General features: G+C 51.3%; 1 protein-coding gene across 1 annotated transcript in view; it reads left to right on the forward strand.

Moving 5' to 3' along the window:
• Positions 1-20,339, forward strand: part of LOC140409107 (kinesin-like protein KIF24) — a 169,008-nt gene that overhangs the window by 8,116 nt on the left and 140,553 nt on the right. Inside the window, exon 2 of the mRNA XM_072497220.1 lies at positions 4,943-5,571. Coding sequence (XP_072353321.1) covers positions 4,964-5,571 — 608 coding nt within the window. The 5' untranslated portion in view covers positions 4,943-4,963. The remainder of the gene's footprint in view (positions 1-4,942; positions 5,572-20,339) is intronic.

The raw sequence follows: 20,339 nt of genomic DNA on the forward strand, positions 1-20,339 counted from the left end.
CAGTGAGAAAGGCTCCAAAAAATAATTACGTGGGTGAATTGCGATGGGAATCATGCCGGAACAGTTGCCAAGGTTCTCACTGGTTTTCCTGCCTAAAATGACAGCTGTTTTTTGGGAGAATTTTGTCCCTATTATCTGAGAGTTTTGAATATCTTAAAAATCCTTCCTTTAAGGCCCATCTCCTTGGCAATGTTAAGTCACATGAGTCTTGTATCCAGGTAGAAATTAGCTATACTTTAGACCCCCAGCTTTAAGCTATTCATTTACTCCAAAGATGGAATGAAGCATGTCTGGTTACAACCTGACATTCTCAACATTTTCCTGGAACTTCAGTGACTAGCAGTCTGATCGTTGTAACCACAGATGTGATTGCCATTTTTCCCAAATGTGAACACCTTGCACCTTATTTCCAGCAAAACAGTCCAAGCCTTTGTTTGCACCATATCACCCAGGCCTGTTGTCAGGCAGACGTTGGAGCAGATCACATGACCCCCTTTATCCTAAAGAGACAGCCCGAAACATACCAACTTATAAACCTCATATTTGAGGCACAGAATTTAAATACTAAAAAATTGGGCCCAAAACAAATCTACTCCCTAGACCGATATCTTAGTATAAACAAGATATGTTACAGGCTTAGAAATTTTGGTGGAAAATAACCACAATGAATTAGCCCTATGAAGTGTTTTTTACTGTTACATATAGAATTGCAGAATGATTTTTGGCACTGGATAGTCCCATTGTTTATCTGATATTGTTTCAGTGGTAGCGCTCTTGCCTCACTAGTCAAGTTGTGGCTGCAAGTCTCGTGGAATAACACCAACTTTCATTTTATATAGTGCCATTAGCATAGATTATGTAGTAAAATATGACTGAGCCACATTAGGAAATATTCAGACACGTTGCCAAAAGTTTGGTCCAATAGGAAGGTTTTGAGGAACAGCACAAAGGAGGAAAGAGAAGTAGATAAACAGAGAGGCTTAAGGAGGGAATTCCAGGGTTTAAGCCTTAAGCAACTGAAGTTCAGTGGCAGTGCTGAAGGAAAGAAAACTTGGCATCTTTTGAGGCGAGAACTGGAGGAGCCATAGAGATCTCTAGGGTTGGGGAGTTTAGGAGTGTTGTAAAGCAAGGGAAGTCCAATGCGTTTCTCAAAAGTCCTTTATTTCAGCAACAGCATTATACATACACAGGGCCCGGTTGCCTTTCACCGGGTCCTCACTCTTTTTTGGATGGCTCTACAACCTGCCTTTTATACTAGTGCAGGATTAACTCAGTCCAATGAGCACGGGGAACAATGATCCCCAGTTGGTGAGTCCTGTGCAAGTCATTACAAGGTTACAGCAATAGGGAGAAGCAAGGCCATGGATGATTTTGAAAATAAGGATGAGACTTTAAAAATCAAGATATTGTCGGATGTAGGTCATTAAACAAACATGCATCGGGTGAATATGACTTGATGTGAGCTAGGAATCAGGCAGCAAAGCTTTAAATAATTTCAGGTTTACATAGGATGATAGTGGGAAGAGCTCATCCAACCTACTTCATCTCACTCCATAAGTATGGCCTTCTAATTTCTTGTCACACTGTTAAAGAAATATGAGTACCCGACATGAAAACGAGTGAGGAAAAGTTTGGTCATTACAGCGATGAGGGTTTCCCAAAAGCCACCACTTGGAAACTGTTGTTGCATTGATGCCCATGAGGAGAAAGTGAAGGGTTTTTACTTTCCAAGTTCACATTAAGATGAGTTGATGATGCCCATTGAAAGTATTGACCAACATAAAGGAACACTTGCAGCACAGATGGAATTAACACTAGGAACTAAACTAAACTAGGGCAGTTTTTGTGCTACGGGATTGTGGCCAGTAGGAACAATACTGAGACTGTTTCCAAAAGCATCCTAATTTGCAAAGGAGTCAAATGCCAGAGTGGGAGATCTGGGGTGGTTTCATCCTTAGGCTTGACCAGCTCTCAGCTGTTTCTCACAACTAATTATTTTATGGCTTGTTGAAAGATATCTGTCTGAGGGCACAGCCATCCCAAAGTGTTGAGACATCCTCCAAAACACATTGTCTTCTCATTGGCTCATAGTTTGTGAACCTTACTGTATGCAATTGCCTGCTGTGATTCCCTACAAAAAGTTACTGTACTTCAAAAGTTGTAAAGCACTTTGGGAGATCCTGAGGTTATGAATGTGTTATAATTACAAGTTGTGGTTAGACTGGGTTACGGGGTCAATGTAGGGAAAAGTGAGCTCTTCGTGGTGCATCCAGGGGACTAGGGAAGAGGGATAGACGACCTACCGTTGAGGAGGGCGGAAAGGAGCTTTCGGTACTTGGGGATCCAAATAGCTAGGAGTTCGGGGGCCCTGCATAAACTTAATTTGACGCGGCGGGTGGAGCAGATGGAGGAGGACTTCAAACGATGGGACATGTTGCCACTCTCGCTAGCGGGCAGAGTACAGTCAATTAAAATGATGGTCCTCCCGAGGTTTCTTTTTGTGTTCCAGTGCCTTCCAATTTTGGTCACCAAGGCTTTTTTTAAGAGGGTAGGCAGGAGCATTATGGGTTTTGTGTGGGCAAACAAGACCCCGAGGGTAAGGAGGGGTTTTCTGGAGCGTAGTAGAGATAGAGGAGGGCTGGCGTTGCCGAATCTGGGTGGCTACTATTGGGCAGCCAACGTGGCGATCCGTAAGTGGGTGATGGAGGGAGAGGGGGCGGCATGGAAGAGATTGGAGATGGCGTCCTGCAAAGGAATGAGCCTGGGGGCACTGGTGACAGCACCGCTGCCGCTCTCGCCGACAAGGTACACCACGAGTCCGGTGGTGGCGGCAACGCTAAAGATCTGGGGGCAGTGGAGACGACACAAGGGTGCGATGGGAGCCTCGGTGTGGTCCCCGATCAGAGATAACCATTGGTTTGTCCCAGGAAGAATGGACGGGGGGTTTCAGAGCTGGCATCGGGCAGGGATTAGAAGAATGGGGGACCTGTTCATCGATGGGACGTTTGCGAGCTTGGGGGCGCTGGAGGAGAAGTTTGGGCTACCCCCGGGAAATGCTTTCAGGTACATGCAAGTGAGGGCGTTTGTGAGGCGGCAGGTGAGGGAATTCCCGTTGCTCCCGGCACAGGGGATTCAGGACAGGGTGATTTTGGGTGTATGGGTCGGAGAGGGCAAGGTGTCGGCGATTATATCAGGAGATGAAAGAAGAGGAGGAGGCTCTGGTAGAGGAGCTGAAGGGCAAATGGGAGGAGGAGTTGGGGGAGGAGATTGAAGAGGGTCTGTGGGCTGATGCCCTAAGTAGGGTTAATTCCTCTTCCTCGTGTGCCAGGCTCAGCCTGATACAGTTTAAGGTTATTCACAGAGCGCCTATGACAGGGGCGAGGCTGAGTAGGTTCTTTGGGATGAAGGACAGATGTGGGAGGTGCTCAGGAAGCCCGGCGAATCACGCCCATATGTTCTGGTCGTGCCCGGCACTGGATGGGTTCTGGAGGGGTGTTGCGAGGACTATGTCTAAGGTGGTGAACGTCCAGGTCAAGCCAAGTTGGGGGCTAGCACTATTTGGAGTGGTGGACGAGCCGGGAGTGCAGGAGGCGAAAGAGGCCAGTATCCTGGCCTTTGCGTCCCTGGTAGCCCGGCGGAGGATCTTGCTATTGTGGAAAGACGCGAAGCCCCCCAGTGTGGAAGCCTGGATAAACGACATGGCAGGGTTCATCAAGCTGGAGAGGATAAAGTTTGCCTTGAGAGGGCCTGCGCAGGGGCTCTTCAGGCGGTGGCAACCGTTCCTAGACAATCTCACGGAGCATTAGATGGAGGTCGGTCAGCAGCAGCAGCAACCCAGGGAGGGAGGGGGGGGGGGGGGGTAGAAGGGTGGGCGGGGAAAGAGTTTTTTCCTAGGGGCACTTGAGAAAGGAAAAACATAAACATATGGGAAAGTCTATGTGCGGGAGGAACCCATTGTACAAAGTTCTGTAGTACGTTGGATTGATATGTTTATGTCTTGCTCTGTGACTTTTCTTTTCTTTTTTGTTACGGGGGGGGGGGGTTGAATGGTTGAAGATTTTAATCCTGAATAAACATATTTTAAAAAAAAAAGACTGGGTTACGGGGATAGTGTGGAGGTGTTTGGTGCTCTTTCCAAGGGTCGGCGCAGACTCAATGGGCCAAATGGCCTACTTCTGCACTGTAAATTCTATGTCTAAGTTCTTTTGTTCTTTAATATGTGCAATTTAACTGAAGCAGCTACAGTTCACAATGTAGAAGCTAAATTAACAATCTGAATCTACTGTCTGCAATATATAAGTTTTGTTTACTCTAAAAGCAGATTTACTGTTTAATTTATGAGCATTTTAGGTGAGATTAAAGACACTATGCAGCCTCTTTCTTCACTTAGTTGTAACAGTCAGAAACCAGTTTTGAATCATGTTTAGATAGGTGGAATAAAAGTCCCCTCTTTCTGTGAAGTGAAAAGGTCACATTTGAAATCAATTTGCCTCGTCTTCCTCCAGTCCCTAGGAGCTGCTAGCTGAAAGCACAAGCTGCCAATAATTTGGCATGAATTGGCATTCCTTCACAGATTGGTGATTACTGCTGACATGACTTCAATAAATGACTAAGTTTGGTGTAATATTGAAGCAGATAGTTTTGTTCTAACTTCTGCTGTACCTAATATAGGAATGCTCAATATTGGAATGACCAAAAGTGATTTTTATCTTCATCCCATAATTCCTATCCTTTGTGAGAACTCTTTTTTAAAAAAAAAAAAGATAGCAGATCTATACAGAAAATAATTGTAAACTGAGTATTCCATTATAAATAGTATTCCATTCTATTTTCAGGGAGATCGTAGTTTATTGAGACAAAAAGCTTGAAGGCCATGTTTGGCAAATATTTCCAAAAATAATACTAAAATTGAAAATCTAATCTGCAAATTTTTGTTTTCCAGTGCGAGTATAAGTTTGGCAGGATGTCCTCGTGCCTCTACGAATGTCTGTATGAAGCAGGTCTGGGACAGTATTACACCAACTTTACAGCAATGGGATTTCTGAAGTCGCAAGACCTGGTTAAACTGACTGTGAATGAGTATTCTGTGCTGGGCATACACAATACACATGATCAAAAACGTTTATTCCAGCTCATTCAAATCATAAAAGCTGTACAGGAAGAGGAACATGGTGCCAGTGCAAGTACTGAACGTGCCCAGGCAGGCGCATTCTTTGTGGAGAAAGTTAAGCCTGGCCCTCGACGACAGTTGAACTTTGAATCTTTAGCTAATAATAAAAGGGACAATGTCAGTCAGGTATCTGATCCCAGCAGGTATCCTCAGTTAGCATCTTGCATAAATCAACTTCAGGATACTGCTTCAGAATTGTTGAAACATCCTTCACCAGTTGACCAACTACCGACCAAATTCTGTCAAAAAGATATGCACTCTCTTCCTGTGAGTGAAGATGGTCACCCATCAACATTCTCACCGAACAATGCAATGATTTTTGACAGTAGTGAAATCCAAAACACAAAAATGATTTTGCACATTTCAGGATATAATTATGGATTACCACACGCTGTCTTCAGGTATTGTAATGACCATTTCAAGATTGATCATGCACTAATTTCTAGTTCTTCAGAGCTTATGCAAAACTAGTTTGAATATTAATTATGAAAACTCTATTTTGCAAGAACGGATCGTAACAGTGAATAATGTTCTTTGAGGCATAGGTTTGAATTCAGTCCAGATAGATGAGATTGATATCTGTTCCCCTCATTGGGGAAGCTCATACTCCCACAGGATTGTGGGATTGTCATTAGTCCCCAGCCAATGGTAAGTAGGCAGTTTATAACCTCTCTTCCCCCCCCCCCCCAAAGTCCAAGGAATCCACCGAAGACCCTGGCGAAGGAGGGCGTCGGACTCGTTTTGCCGCAGGCCGGACACCATTTGCACGCGGCGCTGGATCAGGCGGCGTGTAACATATACATACATAGAACATAGAAAATACAGCACAGAACAGGCCCTTCGGCCCACGATGTTGTGCCGAACTTTTGTCCTAGATTAAAAACAAATTAATCTACGAGACGGAGACCGGCGCTTCCATGATGAACGGCGTAACGGTTGTACATCCACGGCCCGTGGACCCGAGGATTCCCCCTCTAATGCGTCCTGTGTCTCCATCTCGGAGTCAGAGTTTGCTGCCTCCGTCATGTCAGCGTCTCTATCTCCATTCGGTTCTGTAACGACCTGTGCAGGCTATGAGTGAGGCACCAGAGGAAGATTGTGAGGACTACCTTCCCTTGTCTCTGGTCTCTGCGGCTGTAGAAATGAGCTCCGGGGGCGGGGAATCTTTGGAGGGGATAGTCTTCTGGACCGAACGTGGTCTACATGTTTGCGCTGGAGACGACCCTGGGCTTGCACCTGGTAAGATATAGGGCCCGTTTGGTGAAAGATTACGCCAGGAACCCACTGGGCACCACCAGCAAAATTCCGAACGAACCCTGGGTCACCGGGCGCAAACTGCCGAATCGGCCAATGCCGAGAGAATCCCTGTCCCTGCCGTTCTTGTGTGCGGCGTACCTTTGCGCCAATGTCCGGGAAAACCATACTAAGACGGGTGCAAAGTCGCCGGCCCATTAGGAGTTCTGCGGGAGCTACCCCAGTCACCGCATGGGGGGTGGTCCTATACGTAACCAAAAAGCGAGCCAGTGACTTCCGGTTGCGGCGATGCGGAGCTAAGCCGCATGATTCGGCAGCTCCCGCGATCACGGACTTTCGGGCTCTCCAGAGGAGCCCCAACGGGAATTTTTTGAAGACGTTCCGTGTGGGAAGGCGAGAGTGAGGTGCCCCTTCACTGTATATGGAACGGACAAGAAGTGAAATGGCTAAAAAAGCGGAGTTGGAGCAGCGAGGGAAGAAAAACAAGATGGCGGCGGCCGGAGATAAAGTGGAAGGCGGGCCGGAGCTGCAAGAGTTCATTAAGCGCTGTTTTGAGGAGCTGCGGAAAGAGATGCTGGCGCCTATGCTGTCGGCGATTGAGGGATTAGGGATGACCCAGAAGGCCCACGAGGTAAAGATCCAAGAGGTGCAGAAAAAAGTCAATGAGAACGAGGATGAGATCTTGGGCCTGGCGGTGAAGGTGGAGGTGCACGAGGCGCTGCACAAAAGGTGGGCGGAAAGATTCGAAGACCTGGAGAACAGGTCGAGGAGAAAGAATCTTCGGATCCTGGGTCTCCCTGAAGGAGTGGAGGGGTCCGGTGCCGGGGCATATGCGAGCACGATGCTCGAGTCGATGATGGGCGCAGAGGCCCCTTCGAGGCCTCTGGAGCTGGATGGGGCACATCGGGTGCTGGCGAGGAGGCCCAAAGCTAATGAGCCGCCAAGGGCGATTGTGGTGAGGCTTCACCGTTTCACGGACAGAGAGAGGGTCTTGAAATGGTCCAAGAAAGAGCGGAGCAGCAGCTGGGAGAATGCGGAGATCCGAATATACCCGGACTGGAGCACGGAGGTAGCAAAGAGGAGAGCGGGTTTCAAACGGGCCAAGGCGGTGGTGCATCGGAAAGGAGTGAGATTCGGAATGCTGCAGCCAGCGCGATTGTGGGTCACATTCAAGGATCAACATCACTATTTTGAAACGCCTGAGGAGGCTTGGACCTTTATTCAAACTGAAAAGTTGGACTCAAACTGAGGGTTTGTGGGGGGGCGGGGGCGGGGATGTTCGATGTTTGTCGTACACAGGGTGATAATCACGCGCAGGAAATGTTCCACGGGTTGGGTGATGGATGGGGAAAGGGACCGGGTGAGAAGACTGTACGAGATGGTGGGCGCCTGTGCTGGAAGGGGGGGGAGGCTCGGTGTTGGGGGAAATGAGACAAGGCCGCGACAGGAGCTGCGCCAGAGGGGGCGGGGCAGGCTTAGGACAGCGCGGGCTTTTTCCCGTGCTAAGGAAGTACGGAGGGGGGGAATGGAGGAGCGCGCACTGATTGGGAGATTCCCACACGGGGGGGGTCAATGGGACGGCGGGGGAGGCCGGGGTCAGCAGGAGTCAGCTGACTTACGGGAGTGCTATGGGGGGAGCAAAAGAGCTAGACATGGGTCTAGCGGGGGGGGGGGAGGGGGGAAATAGGGTTGCTGCTGCACTGGGCGAGGGGGAATTGGACACAGAAGAGGTGGTCGGGGCGGGGGTCCCCCGTCTTGGGGACTGGAGGGTGAGGGCGGCGCGGGCACGGGACTGGGAGGGTGAGGGCGGTGCGGGTACGGGACTGGCCTAAAAAAGGGGATGGCTAGTCGGCGGGGGGGGGGGGGGGGCGAACTGGGATGATACTGGATTCATGAAGCGTATGTTGAGGCGCATTCCGGACCTGGAGGTGACAAATCCCAAATTTCTTTACCCGTCAGTCTGGCCTCAACAAAAGTCGAGATGGATTTGCAGGTACAGCATTAGTTATTTTATTTGGCTTGCAAGCTTGACTCAGTTCACAGCGGCACAAAGCACATCTTGCTTCGTACACCTCTGGAATCAAGTGAGTCTGTAGAACAAAGAAGTCTCTACTGATACATTCAAATGGCATCAAGTTTCACATACATGATTCCCATAGGTCATCCTACACCCCTCCTGACCTATCCATATACTCTAATTGGCTCACTTCCAATCCCTTCCTCTGGCCCCTATTACCCAGCATCCTTTTCTCCTCCTTTGGTGGACACACCTCTTCCTTTGCTTTGCCATGCGGTCTGAAATCCTTTGTCTGTGAACTCACCAGGATTAGACTGGCCTATCTCTACATTACATTACATTAACTAATATCTCTAAAGTAACTATTTTATATCACATTCGTCAGAGGTAGGAAGCTTGATAATGGGTGGGGATTTTAATACGGTGTTGGACCCAGCACTGGATCGCTCCAGATCTAGGACCGGAAAGAGGCCGGCTGCGGCCAAGGTGCTTAGGGGGTTTATGGACCAGATGGGAGGAGTGGATCCGTGGAGGTTTGCCAGGCTGCAGGCCAGGGAATTTTCTTTTTTCTCCCACGTGCACAAAGCCTACTCCCGGATAGATTTTTTTTGTTCTGGGCAGGGCGCTGATCCCGAAAGTGGAGGGAACGGAGTACTCGGCCATAGCCATTTCAGATCGCGCCCCGCACTGGGTGGAACTGGAGTTGGGAGAGGAGAGGGACCAACGCCCGTTGTGGCGGTTGGATGTGGGACTGCTGGCAGATGAGGCGGTGTGTGGGAGCGTGAGTGGGTGCATTGAAAGGTACTTGGAGGCCAATGACAACGGGGAGGTGCAGGTGGGGGTGGTATGGGAGGTGCTGATGGCGGTGATCAGGGGAGAGCTAATCTCCATTAGGGCTCATAGGGAGAAGATAGAGAGCATGGAAAGGGAGAGGTTAGTGGGGGAGATTTTAAGAGTGGACAGGAGATACGCAGAGGCCCCTGAAGAGGGACTACTTAGGGAAAGGCGACATCTCCAGACGGAGTTCGACCTGTTGACCACAGGGAAGGCAGAGGCACAGTGGAGGAAAGCGCAGGGGGCGACGTATGAGTATGGGGAGAAGGCAAGCCGGATGCTGGCACACCAGCTCCGTAAGAGGATGGCAGCGAGGGAGATAGGTGGAGTCAAGGATGGAAGGGTGGCTACGGTGCGGAGTACGACGAAAGTAAATGAGGCATTCAAGGCCTTCTATGAGGAGCTGTACAGATCCCAGCCCCCAGCGGGGGAAGAGGGGATGCGCCTATTCTTGGACCAACTGAGGTTCCCGAGAGTGGAGGAGCAGGAGGTGGCTGGTTTGGGGGCACCAATTGGGTTGGAGGAGCTGATCAAAGGTCTGGGGAGTATGCAGGCAGGGAGGGCCCCGGGACCGGATGGGTTCCCGGTCGAGTTCTATAGGAAGTACGTAGACCTGTTAGCCCCGTTGCTAGTGAGGACCTTTAATGAGGCAAGGGAGGAAGGGACCCTGCCCCCGACAATGTCGGAGGCGACAAAATCTTTTATCCTGAAGTGGGATAAGGACCCACTGCAATGTGGGTCGTACAGGCCGATATCGCTCCTCCACGTGGATGCTAAGTTGCTGGCAAAAGTGCTGGCTACGAGGATCGAGGACTGTGTCCCGGGGGTGATTCACGAGGACCAGACGGGATTTGTAAAGGGCAGGCAGCTAAACACCAATGTGCGGCGGATCCTAAACGTGATAATGATGCCATCGGTGGAGGGAGAGGCGGAGATAGTGGCGGCTATGGACACGGAGAAGGCCTTTGACCGAGTAGAGTGGGAGCACCTCTGGGAAGTGCTGCGGAGTTTTGGGTTCGGGGGAGGGTTTATTAGTTGGGTTAAGCTCCTATACAGAGCCCCGGTGGCGAGTGTGGTTACGAATCGGCGGAGCTCGGAATATTTTCGGCTGTATTGTGGGACGAGGCAGGGGTGCCCCCTGTACCTCCTGTTGTTTGCATTAGCAATTGAACAATTGGCCATGTCATTAAGGGAGTCTAGGAAATGGAGGGGGTTGGTCCGAGGGGGAGAGGAGCATTGAGTGTCGCTTTATGCAGACTACCTGTTGCTGTATGTGGCGGATCCAGTGGAGGGGATGGTGGAGGTCATGAAGACTCTAAGGGAGTTTGGGGATTTTTCGGGCTATAAGCTTAATGTAGGGAAGAGTGAGCTTTTTGTAGTACAGTCAGGAGACCAGGAAAGGGGGATAGACGATCTACCGCTGAGGAGGGCGGAAAGGAGCTTTCGGTACTTGGGGATCCAAATAGCTAGGCGTTGGGGGGCCCTACATAAACTTAATCTGACGAGGCTGGTGGAGCAGATGGAGGAGGACATCAAACGATGGGACATGTTGCCGCTCTTGCTAGCGGGTAGAGTGCAGTCGGTCAAAATGGTGGTCCTTCCGAGGTTTCTTTTTGTGTTCCAGTGCCTTCCAATTGTAATCACCAAGGCTTTTTTTAAGAGGGGAGGCAGGAGTATTATGGGTTTTGTGTGGGCGAATAAGACCCCGAGGGTAAGGAGAGGGTTTCTGGAGCGCAGTAGGGACAGAGGAGGGTTGGCGTTGCCGAATCTGGGTGGCTACTACTGGGCAGCAAATGTGGCGATGATCCGTAAGTGGGTGATGGAGGGAGAAGGGGCGGCATGGAAGAGGCTGGAGATGGCGTCCTGCAAGGAAACGAGCCTGGGGTCGCTAGTGACGGCACCGCTGCCGCTCTCGCCGACCAGGTACACCACGAGTCCGGTGGTGGCGGCAACGCTAAAGATCTGGGGCTAGTGGAGACGGCATAGGGGTGCAATGGGAGCCTCGGTGTGGTCCTCGATCAGGGGTAACCATCGGTTTGTCCCAGGGAGGATGGACGGGGGGGTTTCAGAGCTGGCATCGAGCAGGGATTAGAAGAATGGGGGACCTGTTCATTGATGGGACGTTTGCGAGCCTAGGGGCACTGGCGGAGAAGTTTGGGCTACCCCCGGGAAATGCTTTCAGATACATTCAGGTGAGGGCGTTTGTGAGGCGACAAGTGAAGGAATTCCCATTGCTCCCGGCACAGGAGATTCAAGACAGGGTGATCTCGGGTGTATGGGTCGGAGAGGGCAAGGTGTCGGCGATATGAAAGAAGAGGGGGAGGCGTTGGTAGAGGAGCTGAAGGGTAAATGGGAGGAGGAGCTGGGGGAGGAGATTGAGGAGGGGCTATGGGCTGATGCCCTAAGTAGGGTTAATTCCTCTTCTTCGTGTGCCAGGCTTAGCCTGATACAATTTAAGGTGGTTCATAGAGCGCACATGACGGGGGCGAGGCTGAGTAGGTTTTCTGGGTTAGAGGACAGATGTGGGAGGTGCTCAGGAAGTCCGGCAAACCATGTCCATATGTTTTGGTCATGCCCGGCACTGGAGGGGAGTGGCAGGAACAGTATCTAAGGTGGTGAAAGTCCGGGTCAAGCCAAGCTGGGGGTTAGCACTATTTGGAGTAGTGGACGAGCCGGGAGTGCAGGAGGCGAAAGAGGCCGGCATACTGGCCTTTGCGTCCCCAGTAGCCCGGCGAAGGATCTTGTTAATGTGGAAAGAGGTGAAGCCCCCCAGCGTGGAGGCCTGGATAAATGATATGGCAGGGTTCATCAAATTGGAGCGGATAAAGTTTGCCTTGAGAGGGTCTGCGCAGGGGTTCTACAGGCGGTGGCAACCGTTCCTAGACTATCTCGCGGAGCGTTAGATGAAGGTCGGTCAGCAGCAGCAGCAGCCCGGGGGGGGGAGGGATGTCTTGCGTGTGGGGGGGGGGGGGGGGCGTGGGGGGGAGAGGAGGGAGGGAGGGAGGGGGAAGGGGGGCTTGTTTGGGGGGTATTTGAGCAAGAAAATACATGAACGATCATGAAAACTGACATGTATGGGAGGAATCCGATGTACAAAGCTCTGTATCATATCGCTTTACCATGTTTATGTCTTGCTATGTGCGCTTTCTTTTTGTTACGGGGAAGGGGGGGTTTGTTTGTAAGGGTGAAAAACTGTGTTAAAATTCTTAATAAATATATTTATTTTTTAAAAAGCGAGCCAGTCTCGTGTCCGTTGATCCGGAAGACTGCTTTTTTAGGCCTCTTTTGAATGTCTGCATTGCACGCTCTGTCAACCCATTTGAAGCCGGGTGGTAAGGGGCAGTGCGGATATGGCGTATGCCGTTCATCTTTATGAACCTCGCGAACTCCTCACTTGTGAATGGAGTGCCGTTATCCGTGACCAGCACCTCGGGGAGGCCATGCGTACTAAAAGACAAACACATCTTTTCAATTGTTGCGCAGGACGTTGTCCCCTGCATCTTGTGCACCTCTAGCCATTTGGACTGGGCGTCGATTAATTAATAATTAAAGGAACATGGATCCTTGAAAAGGGCCTGTGAAAACTGCATGCAAGTGCGCCCTGGCCATTCCCAGTGATGTAGGGGCGCGGCCGGCAGGAGCTTCTGATGCTCCTGGCAAATGGAGCAGTTTTGGGCCACCTTCTCAATGTCGGTGTCGAGGCCTGGCCACCAAACATAACTCCGGGCCAACATTTTCATTTTGGTCACACCTGGATGCACATTGTGCAAGTCTCTTAGTATCAGCTCCTGGCCTTTTTCCAGGACAATCACACGTGTCCCCCACAAGAGGATGCCGTCTTCCACGCTGAATTCTGACAGCTTGGAGGAAAATGCCCGCAACTCGCCTGGGAGCTGTCTATGCTGCCCACCATACAGGACTTTGTGCCGAACCTTTGACAGGACTGTCTCCGTCTGGGTCCACTCACGGATCTGTGATGCCGTGACAGGCAAGGTGTCCATAAAATTTAGGGTTGCAACCACCTCACCGGTCGTGGGGGTCGACATGGGGCCGGTCGATAAAGGCAATCGGCTCAGTGCATCGGCATTTGCTATCTGCGTTCCTGGTTTGTGTTCCAGAGAATACTCGTATGCAGCAAGCAACAAAGCCCAGCGCTGGATCTGTGCGGAACAAATGGGCGGTATTGGCTTATCCTCTCTGAAAAGTCCCAACAGAGGCTTATGATCAGTCACGATAGTGAAATGGCGGCCATACACGTACTGTTGGAAGCATTTCACCGCAAAAACCACTACCAGACCCTCCTTCTCGATCTGCACGTACTTTTTCTCCGCTGCAGTCAATGTGCAGGAGGCGAAAGCTATCGGTCGCTCGGCCCCATTCTCCATCTTGTGCGACAGGACGGCCCCAATACCATACGGGGATGCATCACATGTGACGAGCAAAGGCTTTCCAGGATCATAGTGGGTTAGTAACCCAGACGACGACAATTGTTGCTTTACCCGCCGGAAAGCGGTTTCTTGCGGCTGACCCCAAACCCAGGTGTGATATTTCTTTAGCAGAAGGTGCAACGGGGCCTGCGTAGTTGCCAGATTGGGGAGAAACTTCCCGTAATAGTTTACGAGACCGAGAAAAGAACGAAGATGCGAAGTGTCAGTCGGGGCGGGGGCCTGTTGAATCGCACGCACCTTCTCTGCGACGGGGTGCAAACCTTCGCGGTCCACCCGATAACCTAGGTAGACTACTTCCTTTGCCTGAAATACGCACTTTGTGCGACGTAAACGGACTCCAGCCTCCGAAAAGCGTCCAAGGACAGCCTCCAGATTTTCCAAATGTTCCTGCTCCAACGTCCCTGTAATCAAAACGTCATCTAAGTAGACAGCGACACGTGGTTAACCTCTCAAAATGCCCTCCATAACACGTTGAAAAATAGCGCAGGCAGAGAATACTCCAAAGGGCAACCGTGTATATTCATACAGGCCCCGGTGTGTATTAATCATTACATATGGTCGGGAGGCAAGGTCCAGCTCCAACTGTAGGTAGGCGTGACTCATATCTAATTTTGTGAACGAGAGTCCGCCTGCAAGCTTCGCGTAGAGATCCTCTATGCGAGGCATTAGATATCGGTCGAGTTGGGAAGCCGTATTCACTGTAAGTTTATAGTCGCCACACAAGCGAACTGTAGCATCTGGCTTCATTACTGGTACAATTGGTGCTGCCCAGTCAGCAAAACGGACGGGCCTGATAATACCCAAACTCTCCAAACGAGTGAGCTCCCCTTCTACCTTCTCGAGCAAGGCGTAAGGCACCGGGCGTGCCCGGAAGTAGCGCGGCGTGGCTCTTGGTTCGACTTGGATACGGGCTACTGCCCCTTTTATTTTCCCCAAACCAGGCTGGAATACATCTGGGTATCGTCCTAGCACCTCAGTCAACCCTTCAGAAACTGTTTGGAGGATGTGCTGCCATTGCAACCGCAAATGGCACAACCAGTCCCGCACAACAGGCTGGGCCCATGGCCACGCACCACGATAAGTGGGAAACGCCCCTCCTGGCGTCCATAAACAATAGGGGTCATTGTAGTTCCTGCAATGTCCAGTGGTTTCCCCCGTGTAGGTGGCCAACCTGGCCTGTGAGTCGGTTAATGTCAGGATCTGTATACCCTGCTTGATGCGGTTGAATGTCCTCTGGGCGATCACGGAGACCGCTGCGCCAGTGTCCAACTCCATCTCAAGCGGGTGACCATTGACCCGTACTGTCACCTTAATGGGGGCCACACGGGGAGCTGCCACACAATGCAGCTGCAGACAGTTGTCCTCCGTCTCCACGTCCTCAGGAGTAGTCGCCACAGGTTCATCCACATGGAAGGTACGGCCCCTGGGCTGGTCCCAGTTTCGGTCGGAACGACGGCGCCTCTGGCGCCCCCTGGACCGGCGTCCGCGACGGGGTCGGCGCCTACAAGTCTGACCCGGACATGGCTCCTCATCCATTGGTTCTGGAGAAGACTCCCTTCGGGGAGAAATGTCCGATGGCCACTGGCGTCGGTCCGGACGTCGCCTCGCCCAAGGTACCGCAGGAGTGCGGGGGGACGTTTTCGGACGGAAGGGGTTGCGCCCCAAGGCATGCACTTCCATTCCCTGTAGCTCCTCCACCCCTCGTTCTGCGCTCTCTCTCGGGACAATACTATTTGAATGGCATGTTGAAAAGTCAATGTTGGCTCAGCTAACAACTTTCTCTGGGTGGCCGCATTGTTAATACCGCAAACCAAATGGTCGTGTAACATTTCTGACATGGTCTCACCATAGTCACAGTACTCCGTAATCCTGCGTAGCCTGGATAGAAAATCGGCAAGGGATTCTCCAGGGGTCCTCTCAGCGGTCTTAAACTGGTAACGCTGGACTATCGTGGACGGGGTTGGGTTAAAATGTTGCCCCACTATATTCACAAGTTCATCAAACGTTTTGGTGTCCGGCGCAGCTGGGTACGTGAGGCTCCTAATCACCCCAAACGTATGCGGGCCACAGGCGGTGAGCAATATGACCACCTGGCGCTCGTTTTCGGTGATATTGTTTGCCCGGAAATAGTAACGCATCCGTTGTGTGTACTGGTTCCAGCTTTCCAGCGCAGCATCAAAAACATCCAAACGTCCGTACAGAGGCATGGTATAATAGAAAACAACTTCCAACCTGTATCCAACAAAAATCCAGGGAGGTGGCTTCAGCAGTGTAGACAGCTATTCACTTTAACCCTCGTCGCCAGTTTTGTGAGGGCCACGAAGAATCCAGCACGAGTTTTAAGGATACAAAGTAATAACATTTATTTACAATAACATATATATATGCATATATAACAGCAGCAGCAACTTCCCTTGCTGCACACTCCTTCCTGCTGGTTCCAAACTGGCCAGCTTTATTTATACATGGAGCTTACTAATGGTTTCTCCGCCCCCCCCCCCCCCCCCCCCCCCCCCCGCCCCCCCCCCCCCACCTTCATTGGGGAAGCTCATACTCCCACAGGATTGTGGGATTGTCATTAGTCCCCAGCCAATGGTAAGCAGGCAGGTTATAACACTGGGTCATTGAATATTTTTAAGGCAGAGGTGGAAAGAGGGTGAAAGGTTATTGGGGTAGGATGGAATATGGAGTTGAGCTCACAATCAGATCAACCATGATCTTATTGAATGGTGGAGCAGGCTTGAGGGGCTGAATGGCCTACTCCTGCTCCAAATACCTATGTTCGTACTGGGACCACTGGAGATTCTAAGGGATCTGCACAGATTTTTCATCTCCATGTTGTTTCTGTTACTCTCTACTAGTCCAAACCATTTTTCTGTAATTACGCTTTTTTTCTTTTGGTTAGCTGATTTGGTTTATCACAAGATATGGCAACAGATCCTTTGGAGTAACTCAGTATTTGCACACAAATGCTGAATACTGAAAAGTTTGAGGTGGAAAGGTCCCAGCTCTTGTAGAACCATAGATTAGATTATTCAGCTCATCATACTTGTGCTGGCATGCTATACATTCCTCTTCTGCTTTTGTATAGTCCGGAAAAATCTTCTTCAAATATTTTTCCAACTCCTTTCTGAAAATTATTACTGAATCTGCTTCCACCTCCCTTTCAGGTCATGCTTTCCAGCTCATAACAACTCGTTGCACAATAAATAAAGTTCTCCTGTCACCTTGGGTTCTTTTGCCAATTATTTAAAATATTTGTCCTCTGTTTACTGACTCTCCTGCCATTAGAAACAGTTTCTCTGAACGCTATCAAAACCGTTCATGATTTTAAACACCGCCATTAAATCTCCCCCTAATCTACTCTGCTTTAATGAGGACGACCCCAGCTTCTCTAGTCTCCATGTAACTGAAGTACCCCAACCCTACTATCTAATAAGTTTTCAGTACACCCTCTTGAATGTCTTTACACTCTTTTAAAATGTGGTGCTCAGCTGGGGCTTAACTAGGGTTTGTAAAGGTTTAGCATAACTTATTTATTTTTGTGCTGTATGCCTCTATTAATAAAGCCAAGGATTCAGTACAATTTTCTAACAGCCTCCTCAACTTGTTTTGTCACCTTTTAAAGCTGCTTAACTGCACCAACTAATTGACACAGCTAGCCTGAGAAGGAGGCAACCCCTATTTCACTGACCAGCAGCCTGCAGGATTAAACCTGCTGGACTACACGTTGAGCAGAGGTCTCTCCTGCTGCCCATTAAATCATAGAGGTAGTGGGATAAGGCCTTTAATTGGGTATTGATTGCCCACTTAATGGTTACACTTGGGCCAATGGTTGGTGGCTCAACTGACACCGCCCCTGCTGCCCATAAAATCCTGGCACCCAGTGCTGCAAGAAGTTAAACGACCTCCACCGGGCCGCATGGGTGAGTTGGCATCGGCCCCCTGGCTGTCACCCCCCCCCGACATCCATGTGCTTTGCACTGCCCCCCGCCCAGCACCATACTGTGCCTCAGCTCACCCAGGCCCAGCAGTGGTGCCCATGCTTATCCCCCCCCCCTTAATGCCTGAAGCATGCGGCTCACGATGCTCTCTCTCTGTCCCGCAGGAGAAGTTCCCCACCCTCCGCCAGTGCAGAGACACAAACTTTCGTGGGTGAAAGTAATGGACAGGCTTCTGGGGATGATCTGGTGACCACCATATAGTTGCAGATGCACATCAGGTGAAGGCACTAACACTCTGGAGTGACAGGGAGTCAGAAATTTGCTGGATCCAAGGACCCAGTTGAGTCCCAGTCAGATGCTGAGCCTCTGGATTAGGTTTACCCGGAGCTGATGCATTCGATAGGGGGCGGCTGTGAGATTCCCAAAGACTGTGAGTGGAGGGAATAGCGCTGAATGCTTGGCACCGAGGCCGGCACTGCTAGGGTAGCGGCTGCAGTGGAGAGCCTGGAGCACAATGTCATCAGCAAGAGTGGTAATGACCAAGGACTGGCTCAGTCAGTGACGACCATGGCTGCGCACCTCGGCAGCATGTCCGGGTCGCTGGGGGACGTGTCCCTGACACAGGTAACCTTTCCGAGGCACTGTGAAGCTTGTCCCAGTCTCAGGTGGACCCTGCCAAGGCGCTGCGGAGCATGTCCCTGTCACAGTTGGGCATTGCTGAGGCACTCCAGAGCATATCCTGGTCACTGAGGACCATGTCCCAGATGCAGGTGGACATTGGCGAAGCACTGCAGAGCATAGCCCACACACAAAGGGGTATCGCTGAGGGCATCAATACCATGGTGCAGACATTGGGGAGCTGCCAGGGCAGGCAGAGCCACGTAACACAGTGGCATTCGAAGCCTCTTCCAGCTAACCCTCTGTCCTGAGGTGATCCCCAGGGCCCTATGGGCACCGTCCGGGAAGAGGGAACATTGGATGCCAACCCGGAGCTTCCCTACAGGATGGCATCGGCGGCCACCAGGACTCTTTCCCCCCCCGCGACATACGCACGTCACAGAGTCAGCTTCCGGAACATGGTGGCACGGTAGGGCATATGCCGCTGTCAAGTAGGTTGAGGCCTTCCGGTCCCTGGGCCCCCAGAGGACGCCCACCAGGGGCATCAAAGGCCACTGGACGCAGTAAGCAGCAGGCTGCCTCCACCGCTGATGTGCATCCTGGGTGCATACCTCGACATAGTGGCAGAGCATGGAGGGCCAAGCAGATAGAGGATCACTGAAAGGGCACTGGGGTGGAGAAGTGAAAATGAAATGAAAATCGCTTATTGTCACAAGTAGGCTTCAATGAAGTTACTGTGAAAAGCCCCTAGTCGCCACATAACGGCGCCTGTTCGGGGAGGCTGTTACGGGAATTGAACCGTGCTGCTGGCCTGCCTTGGTCTGCTTTCAAAGCCAGCGATTTAGCCCAGTGTGCTGAACAGCCCCATAAGCTGAGGTGGAGAAGGGGGTGAGGAGAGGGCTGGGGAAGGGTGGGCACAACCATCGGGGGCTAGGGGCAGTTGAGGTCAGATGTGTACAACATTAAAACACGTTGCACCCGAGATAAGTGAAGCCTCTGGCACGTTATTCTGCAACACTGGCTGGCCTCTGACCCCCTGCCCAGTCCCCCGGGCACGGTAGTCTTGGATTAGCCCCATTTGCCACCCCCCTCCCCCAACCAATGCATACCACGTGCAGGTAATGGGCGTGAACGCGCAATTAGCAGACAGACAGGAATCATAATGGCATAGAATGAGGAGCACCAGTGCTCAGCTCAAAGCTGGTTATCATCACCCACCTGCCTTTTTCATTGACCTGCTGACAGTGCCAACACAGGCCAATCACCCTGGAGTGAAGTAATACAGACCCTGGGAGGGTGGAATAGGACGGATGGTGCGGGGAGGGGGAAGGTGAGGCATGTCGGGTGGGAGATGGGGCACGGGCGTGGTGGGACGGTGGGTGAGGAGGGGTGGGTGAGATAACGGACATAGCCACGTCCTACGTGAAGCGGGCGAAGATAAGGGCCTTCTTGGCCCTTGGCTGCCGCCTCCCTCCACCCTCCGCTGGCCCTGAGAGTCTTCCCTGGGCTCGTCATCTTCCAGCTCCTCGTCATCTTCCTCGAAGGTGGCCACATGTTCCTCCACTTACAGCACGTCGTCCCGCAGCTATGTAGACCACCACAAAGCTGGCGACCCTCCGGGGGGTGTACTGCAGTGCACCACCAGAGCAGTCGAGACATCGGAACTGCATTTTAAACAGTCAATGCACCTCGTCATATCGGGTTCCCTTATCGGTCATTGGCCTCTGTACTGGTGTGATTAGCCAGGTTCACCCTCGAGAGCCAACCGGTCATCCTGGGATGTCCCTCAAAGAATGCCGGGGGTCTCCAACTGCCCCAGGATGTGGCTGTCATGCGCACTCCCTGGGAAGCATGCACACACATGCATGATCTTCATGTGGTGTTCGCAGACAATTTCAACATTCAGGGAGTGGAACCCCTTCTAGTTGATATCCCAGTGTGGGCAAGGTAACATGCATTCCATCTATCACTTCCTGGACCTGGGGCATCCCGGCGATGGCGGAGAATCCTGCTGCCTGGGCATCCTGTTGGGCTCGGTCCAGGTCAAAGTTTAT

The sequence above is a fragment of the Scyliorhinus torazame genome, chromosome 3, assembly GCF_047496885.1.
Source record: "Scyliorhinus torazame isolate Kashiwa2021f chromosome 3, sScyTor2.1, whole genome shotgun sequence".
Lineage (NCBI taxonomy): Eukaryota > Metazoa > Chordata > Chondrichthyes > Carcharhiniformes > Scyliorhinidae > Scyliorhinus > Scyliorhinus torazame.